The 10000-nt window shown below is 45.5% G+C and overlaps 1 protein-coding gene across 9 annotated transcripts in view; it reads right to left on the bottom strand.

The window, feature by feature from the left end:
• LOC121573374 (transcription factor 4) overlaps positions 1–10000 on the bottom strand; it is a 196292-nt gene that overhangs the window by 167187 nt on the left and 19105 nt on the right. For all 9 annotated transcript variants that reach the window (XM_045216530.1, XM_045216524.1, XM_045216525.1 and 6 more), the window contains exons 2-3: positions 5756–5885; positions 3767–3816 (exon numbers count right to left, since the gene is read on the bottom strand). In XM_045216530.1, the coding sequence (XP_045072465.1) occupies positions 3767–3816; positions 5756–5864 (159 nt within the window). In that variant the 5' untranslated portion in view covers positions 5865–5885. The remainder of the gene's footprint in view (positions 1–3766; positions 3817–5755; positions 5886–10000) is intronic.

The following is a 10000-nucleotide window of genomic DNA, read 5'->3' as shown; positions in this document are numbered from 1 at the left end:
GGACCTGTAATGCCAGCACGGGGCTGGAAGGGCCCTGTAATGCCAGCACAGGGCTGGAAGGGACCTGTAATGCCAGCACAGGGCTGGAAGGGACCTGTAATGCCAGCACAGGGCTGGAGGGGACCTGTAATGCCAGCACAGGGCTGGAAGGGACCTGTAATGCCAGCACAGGGCTGGAAGGGACCTGTAATGCCAGCACAGGGCTGGAAGGGACCTGTAATGCCAGCACAGGGCTGGAAGGCCCTGTAATGCCAGCACAGGGCTGGAAGGGTCCTGTAATGCCAGCACAGGGCTGGAAGGGGCTGTAATGCCAGCACAGGGCTGGAAGGGGCTGTAATGCCAGCACAGGGCTGGAAGGGACCTGTAATGCCAGCACAGGGCTGGAAGGGACCTGTAATGCCAGCACAGGGCTGGAAGAGACCTGTAATGCCAGCACAGGGCTGGAAGGGGCCTGTAATGCCAGCACAGGGCTGGAAGGGACCTGTAATGCCAGCACAGGGCTGGAAGGGACCTGTAATGCCAGCACAGGGCTGGAAGGGGCCTGTAATGCCAGCACAGGGCTGGAAGGGACCTGTAATGCCAGCACAGGGCTGGAAGGACCTGTAATGCCAGCACAGGGCTGGAAGGGACCTGTAATGCCAGCACAGGGCTGGAAGGGTCCTGTAATGCCAGCACGGGGCTGGAAGGACCTGTAATGCCAGCACAGGGCTGGAGGGGGGCAGGAAAGCTCACAGAACACTACAGCTTTCCAGGTACCAAGGGATTCCATCCATATTGTACCTTCTGCTAGACCTAACGTATTCTAATTAACTCTCTCCACTTTAAACAACATCAGATACAGGAACTCACTAGGATCTAGAATAGAAAAAGCTCCAATTTGAAGGAATTGACTGCAGTCCGAGCCGAGACTGAGAGCGAGATGCTCACTAAAGGGTAACCTATCTAACGTATCTATGTCTAATCATGATAACCTGTCTGCCTGCACCCCCCAAAAAAAAAACAACAAACAACGACACTGTCAAGGATTCAAACTACAGCTATAATTATTATTAATTATTATTAATATAAATACCAAAATCAATATAAATCAATAAGCCACAATGGGACAATAACATGGCAATACTCATTTTGTAAGGACTTAAAACGAATGAATAAAAATAAATATCTCCCAAGTTTCAAAATGACTACTATATTTATTCTATTTCAATATAATATTTCTCAACCATCAACGAAATGAACCCTTGTGAGTACAAGTCACTCGGTACAGCGGTCCGTCAAAAGGCTGGAACAACAGAAGACACTTTTTTTCAATCTCGTGAAACAAACAAACAAAGAAAACAGAAGTGTAAATTGAAGATCTCAGTCTCCTAAAACACCAGGAAGGAGAAACAACAAACTGTCAACTCATTTCTATTCTACACATCCTGTTTATATCTTTGTGACAGCACAGTTGTTCTTTAAGTAAAACCAACTTTCACTAACAAACACATTTTGGCATACTACAATAAACTAATGGGATGTTTAGAAAAATAAAAGCAAATTCCAGGAGAAGGGAAAACATAGTTTCAAAATCAGTGTAGCTATGGGTTACCATAGGTCAGGGGAAGATCATTGATACGTACAATGGTTTTGGATGAAAAGGCTCTTTATTCTTTTTTTGTAATGAAGGACAGAAAAGTTGAATTGATTTTAAGAGAAAGGAGGAATATTAGCAAGTGCATCTGGACTCAATACTACACATATGTTACCATGCTAATGATCAAAGAAATGCGCCACAAAGATTATACAACATATTGTTCTTAAATAAACGATAGTCTATATATAGTTTTCACACCTTTTATATAACAATAGGTCCTGAGAGGAGAACAGGAAAAGCATGTTCAATTCATGTGCTATCCATCAGACATTGTGCAGTAAAAATGTATATGTTTTGCTTATATGTCTTAAATAAAGAAATATCTGTCTATTTTAATTATCAAAATTAACCTATGTAAGAAATACATTAATTTCTAAAATAACAATCAACAAAGTCTTTATAAATGAAATATGATAGATACGATAACAATCTAAATCAATGATACAAAACCGTAGTAGATATGTCAAATTGAGATCCATTGATTGACTATCAAAATTAGTAAATTGTTAAAAGTCAATATAATTTAACACATGGTATACTACCAGTAGCTTTACGGGAAGACATTTTTTTTTTTGACTCTTCATTCTTGGCATCTTTCCATCTAGGCCTGAATATGTTTTAACATTTGTAATGATTTAATATTTAATATATAGGCTAAGCTTACTAACACAGTGGTGCTATTATTGATTGGTTAAAATTCCCTGTTGAAAATAAATAGTATTTCATTGTTATATAATTTATCAACACCAACAAATGTTGGATTACAGCAAAGGTCTTGATAATCAATTGTTGAACAAAACGACATGCACGGAACCCAGGTGTGCCATTTATAAATGTATAGTGGGGTGGGTGGGGGGGGGGGGGGGATATGTTTGACACCAAAACAAAAACCTTCCCAAAAAATAGATAAAGTGACATTCCAGGAGAAATTGAAAAGTAATGTCAGAAAGAAAGACACAAACTGACACAAAACTAACAGTAAATACTGAGTCAGGCCTTTACGGTAACAGGCCTTTACGGTAACAGGCCTTTACGGTAACAGGCCTTTAAAATGCCAAACACATGAATATGTCTTTCAGCGAGGCTGTCACGCCGGCCTAGTCAAGGCCTTCTCAGGCCAAAGCCCCCACAACCACAACATTACGTTTAGCAACAAAAATCTAAACTGTCAAATCTGCTATCAGTCGGCAGAGACACCTGCCGTGAATACTCCACCCTGGTGGCAACAAAACGGGCTTCAGATCTCAATACATTAAAACGGGCTTCGGATCTCAATACATTAAAACGGGCTTCAGATCTCAATACATTGAAACGGGCTTCAGATCTCAATACATTAAAACGGGCTTCAGATCTCAATACATTCAAACGGCGAGATTTGTCATCTGTATTCTACTCTGAACCCGAGGAAGGAAATCAGCTCCCGATGCGTTTATCTAGATAATGGCATCCCTTATTACATCACTTGAGGCTTGACAGAAGATGAACAACATTGGGTTTCCCTTAATGTTTCTCAGGGAAGGAATGTGTCCTTCCTCTGTTTTGCCAGTGGGCCAATGACAACACAACAGAAACCTACTGCCACAGACTCCCAGTCTCCCACAGAGCTCAGAGACTGCAGCAAAGATCTCCACGACAACCCATACATTTTCAGCATTATTAACTATCAATGAAGTGGGTAGAAATAAGCCTTAGAAATAGCTACGTCAGTGGCCACACGTGTCCTCTCCTAGACTTCTGAACATAGTAGAATAACCTACCTGTTTCTATTCAGGTAAATGGGCATTCAAAAAAGTATATCGTCAGACAGTGTATATTTGTTTCAGAGGAGATTTCATTGTCAGTACAGAAACCTTTGCCGCTAGGAGATCTAACTAGGTCATGTATTATATATATATATGGCATAATATAGCCTATGTAATATATATTAAGAAGGTTCATGATCATCATTGATCATTAAAAAATAGATATAGAGATTCTCACAGGAATAAAACGTGTGTGTGTGTGTGTGTGTGTGTGTGTGTGTGTGTGTGTGTGTGTGTGTGTGTGTGTGTGTGTGTGTGTGTGTGTGTGTTACAACTATTTCAATCCACAGTTCAAAACAGCATTAAAATTAAATTAGATATGACTTACTGAGGAAGGCAAACCAGGGGGAACTTTCCGAACTTTCTTTGTCTGGACCTCTGAAATACACAAGAGTTAAACACAGTTCAGTGGCACATTTTTTTATTGATAACCTCAATATTTTCCTATTGAAAAGTCAATTTACATGATCAAGACTGAACAAACTAAATGTCCAATCCAGCCACTTTTCAAAAAATAATAGCTTATTGAGCCTGGCTAAATAAAAAAAGGAAGCCTTGACAATATAGAACCAAGTATACTACAAATGTAGCTCTCCAAAACAGGAAAGACTTCACTTCATATTGGGGGCTGATAAAAGAGAAGGAAGTCTTAACATGTCCTCTGTTCACTGTCCAAGTCAAGGAGAAAGGAATGTATTATATTTGGGAAGAAAAGGAAGGTGAGCCTTTGATAGTAATGAACTGGGTCTGATATCTATCGTCACTTAATTTATCATTTCCTCTTTCAGGTTTTCCCTACCCAAAAAATGTCACACTGAAGTGTTGGGTTTTCCTAGAAGTCTGACTGACTTTGGATACGTGGAATGGATCACTTTAATTAAAAAGCAGGTTAACACACAACTTGTGTGATAGTTCATGATCGTGATCAACAAATGTATTTATTTTTAAACAGCTTTAATATTAAAATATAATCAGTTTTGTATAAATGTTTATTACATTTATTATAAGGCTAGCTATATCTTTCTGAAGTCTTTTTTCCCAACTGAATGTGTCTTCAGACTTTCATTCCAAAACGCTATATATCCATTTTCAGAAATATTGGTATATTAGATTTTATTATTTAAAAGAACTTATGAAAGAGATTGGTGTGTTTTTTCACTATATAATAATGGCATGGGGTTGATCAATGACAGACATGTATTTATTTAAAATCTATGACTTAATGGACTAAAACCTAGGAATAAAAAATCTGAGAACAGATATATTTTACACACACACGAAGGTGCCCATAAGCAATTATTTCTGATGAAAAAACACAAATGTAAAAAATTGGTGGATGTAGCGTTTTGGAACGAAGTGTTGTTGTACTACCGGGATATCACACTATGACCCAACAGGTAGCGTTCTCCCTCCTGTGTATAGACTGGTGGCGACATGAGCCATACAGAAGCTAAAGTCTCTTAGGCTGTTCAACTGCCCTCACTGACACACATGTCCAGATAGACTACAAGGAGAGAAGCAGGGGGGAGAGGAAGAGGAGGAAGAGGACAGTGGGGGGAAGAGAAGGAAGAGGAGGAAGAGGGGGAAGATGAGGAAGAGGAGGAAGAGGAGGAAGAGGAAGAAGAGGAGGAGGAAGATGAGGAAGAGGAGGAAGAAGAGGAAGAAGAGGAAGAGGACAGTGGGAGGAAGTGGAGGAAGAGGGGGAAGAGGAGGAAGAGGAGGAAGAGGAGGAGGAAGAGGAGGAAGAGGAAGAAGAGGAGGAAGAGGACAGTGGGAGGAAGAGGGGGAAGAGGAGGAAGATGAAGAAGAGGAGGAAGAGGAAGAAGAGGAGGAAGAGGAGGAAGAGGACAGTGGGAGGAAGAGGAGGAAGGGAAGGAAGAAGAGGAGGAAGAGGAGGAAGGGAAGGAAGAAGAGGAGGAAGAGGACAGTGGGAGGAAGAGGAGGAAGAGGAGGAAGATGAGGAAGATGAGGAAGAGGAGGAAGAGGACAGTGGGAGGAAGAGGAGGAAGAGGAGGAAGAGGACAGTGGGAGGAAGAGGAGGAAGATGATGAAGATGAGGAAGATGAGGAAGAGGAGGAAGAGGACAGTGGGAGGAAGATGAGGAAGAGGAGGAAGAGGAGGAAGAGGAGGAAGAGGAGGAAGAGGAGGAAGAGGAGGAAGAGGAGGAAGAGGACAGTGGGAGGAAGAGGAGGAAGAGGAGAAGGAGTAGAAGGAAGAGGAGGAGGAGAAGGTGGAAGAAGAACAGGATGAGGAGGGGGAGAAGGAAAGGGGTGAACTAGGGCATCATGTCGGTGTGAGGGTCAGGAGCTGAGCTCACCCATGTTGTCACAGTGCAGTGGTCTCCGGCGAGGGTTGTTGTTGTAGTGCTGGTAATACTGGGATCCAGGCTTGGTGGGCGACACCGCCCCAGGACTGCCCATGCCCATCTCTCCTGCCAGGAGGCTCGGCTGTAACACACGGACAGGACAGACAGATTGACGAACGGACATTAGACATATAGTACACACGGGACCAGTCGCTCCACTGTGTGTTACGGTTGTGGTGCATGAATTGAGCAGCTCAGAAAATTATAACGCTCACACACATACACAAGACTAACTAGATTTTTTTTTTTTAAATACAGTGAAATATAGCAGGATAGTTAGTGGTGTCGACTATCCATTTAAAAATGCACTTCAAGTCCCAGTTGTAATGTTAAAAACACAAACGACAGGTGTTGGAATAACAGGACACAGAAACAACATTATACAAACTCTTTGGAGATAAATACTAAATAATTCAATGATATTCCTATGAAATACATCAAATACAATGCCAATGTTTCAAAACGTATATACTTTTGTGATCATAATAAATATACAAAATAAAATAATGTTTCTATATAAATCTACATATGTAATGACAGTCCCCTGTAGCTCAGTTGGTAGAGCATGGCGCTTGCAACGCCAGGGTTGTGGGTTCGTTTCCCACGGGGGGCCAGTATGAAAATGTATGCACTGTAAGTCGCTCTGGATAAGAGCGTCTGCTAAAATGTAAATGTAATATAGAAATCTACATATGTAATGACTAACTACAACATTATGATATTACCTGTGTGAGAATGAGAACAACCAGATAGACCCCACTAAAAAAACATGATGGGGGAGAGGCTCTGGGGTTGGGGTGTAGGGGAGAGAAGGTCTGGTGTAGGGGGGAGAAGGTCTGGGGTGTAGGGGGGAGAAGGTCTGGTGTTGGGGGGAGAAGGTCTGGGGTTGGGGTGTAGGGGGGAGAAGGTCTGGTGTAGGGGGGAGAAGGTCTGGTGTAGGGGGGAGAGGCTCTGGGGTTGGGGTGTAGGGGAGAGAAGGTCTGGTGTAGGGGGGAGAAGGTCTGGGGTTGGGGTGTAGGGGAGAGAAGGTCTGGTGTAGAGGAGAGAAGGTCTGGGGTTGGGGTGTAGGGGAGAGAAGGTCTGGTGTAGGGGGGAGAAGGTCTGGGGTTGGGGTGTAGGGGGGAGAGGCTCTGGGGTTGGGGTGTAGGGGGGAGAAGGTCTGGTGTAGGGGGGAGAAGGTCTGGGGTTGGGGTGTAGGGGAGAGAAGGTCTGGTGTAGGGGGGAGAAGGTCTGGTGTAGAGGGAGAAGGTCTGGTGTAGGGGGAGAAGGTCTGGGGTTGGGGTGTAGGGGATAGAAGGTCTGGTGTAGGGGGAGAAGGTCTGGGGTTGGGGTGTAGGGGGAGAGGCTCTGGGGTTGGGGGTGTAGGGGGAGAAGGTCTGGTGTAGGGGGAGAAGGTCTGGGGTTGGGGTGTAGGGGAGAGAAGGTCTGGTGTAGGGGGGAGAAGGTCTGGGGTTGGGGGTGTAGGGGAGAGAAGGTCTGGTGTAGGGGGAGAAGGTCTGGTGTAGGGGGGAGAAGGTCTGGTGTAGGGGGGAGAAGGTCTGGGGTTGGGGTGTAGGGGGGAGAAGGTCTGGTGTAGGGGGGAGAAGGTCTGGGGTTGGGGTGTAGGGGGGAGAAGGTCTGGTGTAGGGGGGAGAAGGTCTGGTGTAAGGGGGAGAAGGTCTGGTGTAGGGGGGAGAAGGTCTGGTGTAGAGGTGTAGGGGGGAGAAGGTCTGGTGTAGGGGGAGAAGGTCTGGGGTTGGGGTGTAGGGGGAGAAGGTCTGGGAGGTCTGGTGTAGGGGGAGAAGGTCTGGTGTAGGGGGAGAAGGGTCTGGTGTAGGGGGGAGAAGGTCTGGTGTAGGGGGGAGAAGGTCTGGTGTAGGGGGGAGAAGGTCTGGGGTTGGGGTGTAGGGGGAGAAGGTCTGGGGTTGGGGGGTAGGGGGGAGAAGGTCTGGTGTAGGGGGAGAAGGTCTGGTGTAGGGGGAAGAAGGTCTGGGGTTGGGGGAGGAGAAGGTCTGGTGTAGGGGGAGAAGGTCTGGGGTTGGGGGAAAGGTTGTGTAGGGGGAGAAGGTCTGGTGTTGGGGTGTAGGGGGAGAAGGTCTGGTGTAGGGGGAGAAGGTCTGGGGTTGGGGTTAGAGAAGGTCTGGTGTAGGGGGAGAAGGTCTGGTGTGGGGGAGAAGGTCTGGTGTAGGGGGGAGAAGGTCTGGGGTTGGGGTGTAGGGGGAGAAGGTCTGGTGTAGGGGGAGAAGGTCTGGTGTAGGAGGGAGAAGGTCTGGTGTAGGGGGGAGAAGGTCTGGTGTAGTGGGGAGAAGGTCTGGGGTTGGGGTGTAGGGGTAGAAGACTGGGTCGGGCTGTGATGGTCATGGAATTTGCTACAGCAATTGGAAACAAAGTTTAATCACGTTGTTAAGAGTCCATGTTACCACACGAATGCCCGGCTGTCCCGTTTTTTTGTTTTTAAACAGTATGACAGTTATTTTATTTTCATGATGGTCTTCATCCATAACCGTCGGTTACATGGTTATACGGTAATTGTGCCAGCCCTAGGTCTGGGGTAGGGGGGAGAGGGGGTCTGGCTCACTAAAACAAAAGTGTCTCATTGTCTACAAGGCATTTTTTCAAGCAAGCAGTAACCCTGCAACTCAGTGGCAGTAAAATGATCATGCCTCCTCTCCTCCCCCTCCTCTCCTCTACTCCTCTTTGTCCAATCTCAGAGCTGACGAGCTGTTGTACCCAGCTGGCATCCAGCGCCTGATATTAACCAAGATAAATGACTAGCACCTGAACAGAGGAGAGAAGAGAGAGAGAAGAGAGAGAGAAGAGAGAGAGAGAAGAGATATAAGAGAGAGAAGAGAGAGAGAAGAGAGAGGAGAGAGAGAAGAGAGAGAGAGAAGAGAGAGAAGAGAGAGGAGAGAGAGAAGAGAGGGAGAAGAGAGCAAGAAGAGAGAGAAGAGAGAGAGAGAAGAGAGAGAGAAGAGAGAGATAAGAGAGAAGAGAGAGAGAAGAGAGGGAGAAGAGAGAGAAAACAGAGAGAAGAGAGAGGAGAGAGAGGAGAGAGAGAGAAGAGAGAGAGAAGAGAGAGAGAAGAGGGAGAAGAGAGAGAGAAGAGAGAGAGAAGAGAGAGAGAAGAGAGAGAGAAGAGAGGAGAGTGGGAGAAGAGAGAGAAGAGAGGGAAGAGAGGGAAGAGAGGAGCCGTCCTGTGAAAGATTTTGGCTCCTAGCCTTGGCATTTAGAGCACAGGGGTAGACTATGTATGCATCCCAAATGGCACCATATTCCCTATTTAGTGTACTACTTTTAATAAAGGCCCACAGGGCCCTGGTCAAAGTAGTGCACTATATAGGGAATAGGGTGCCATTTGGGACAAATCCTAGATCATGCCTGGTTGGGCAACAAATGATGATTCTCAAAAGGAGAGGACATTAAGGTAGGCCTAATTGCCAAATAATAATACAAATGCCTCCACCACTAATGAAAAAGGAGTGAAGTGTTTTGAAGTAAACCCAAATAAATAAATGGGTATCTCTCCTGATGGTAGTAACCTGGCTGGACCTGACAGTAACGTTACTGGACGGAAGACAGACAGAGACGAGAGAGAGGCAGAGTGGAGATCCCTGAGGAGAACTGGTATTCTATACCCTACGAAGCACTTTGATGAGTTGTGTTTGATATTCACTCTGTCAACATGCTGAAGTGCAACATGCTGAAGTGAGAGTCACACTGAGGGACATGAAGAGATGAACTCAGTACACAGGGATAGGAGCTTGTGGATGTTGTGGTATCTGAGCCTGCTCTGCTCTACAATGGGTATCTAAAACCCTTAGGTCCTACAGAAACCCCCAGGCGGCTCAGTTGGCAGAGCATGGTGCTGGGAAAGCCAGCGTTGTAGGTTCGATTCCCACAGGGGGACCAATAAGAACAAAATAAAAAAATATATATGAAAATGTATCACTACTGTAAGTTACGCTGGATAAGAATGTCTGCTAAAATTTTAAACGTAAGCTTGAGCTCCACAGGGTAGGGCCTGGCTGCACATGTTGGGCTCTCCTTTCCTCCTGTGGTGTGGGTGAGGGAAGGGGGGCAATGCAGGAAGGAGTCATTAATTATGAGGAACTGCTAGCGAGGCGGAGCACCTGGCTCCAGTGGATGAGCACCCACGCACAGAGAGTCGCCCCTAGCTGTGTTCCCTGATTCACACCAGCATTCAGCTATACTAAAGCT

Source organism: Coregonus clupeaformis, unplaced genomic scaffold (assembly GCF_020615455.1).
Source record: "Coregonus clupeaformis isolate EN_2021a unplaced genomic scaffold, ASM2061545v1 scaf0733, whole genome shotgun sequence".
NCBI classification, from domain to species: Eukaryota; Metazoa; Chordata; class Actinopteri; order Salmoniformes; family Salmonidae; genus Coregonus; species Coregonus clupeaformis.
Note: the sequence above shows the minus strand (reverse complement) of the source record. Positions and strands in the feature narration are given on the sequence as shown.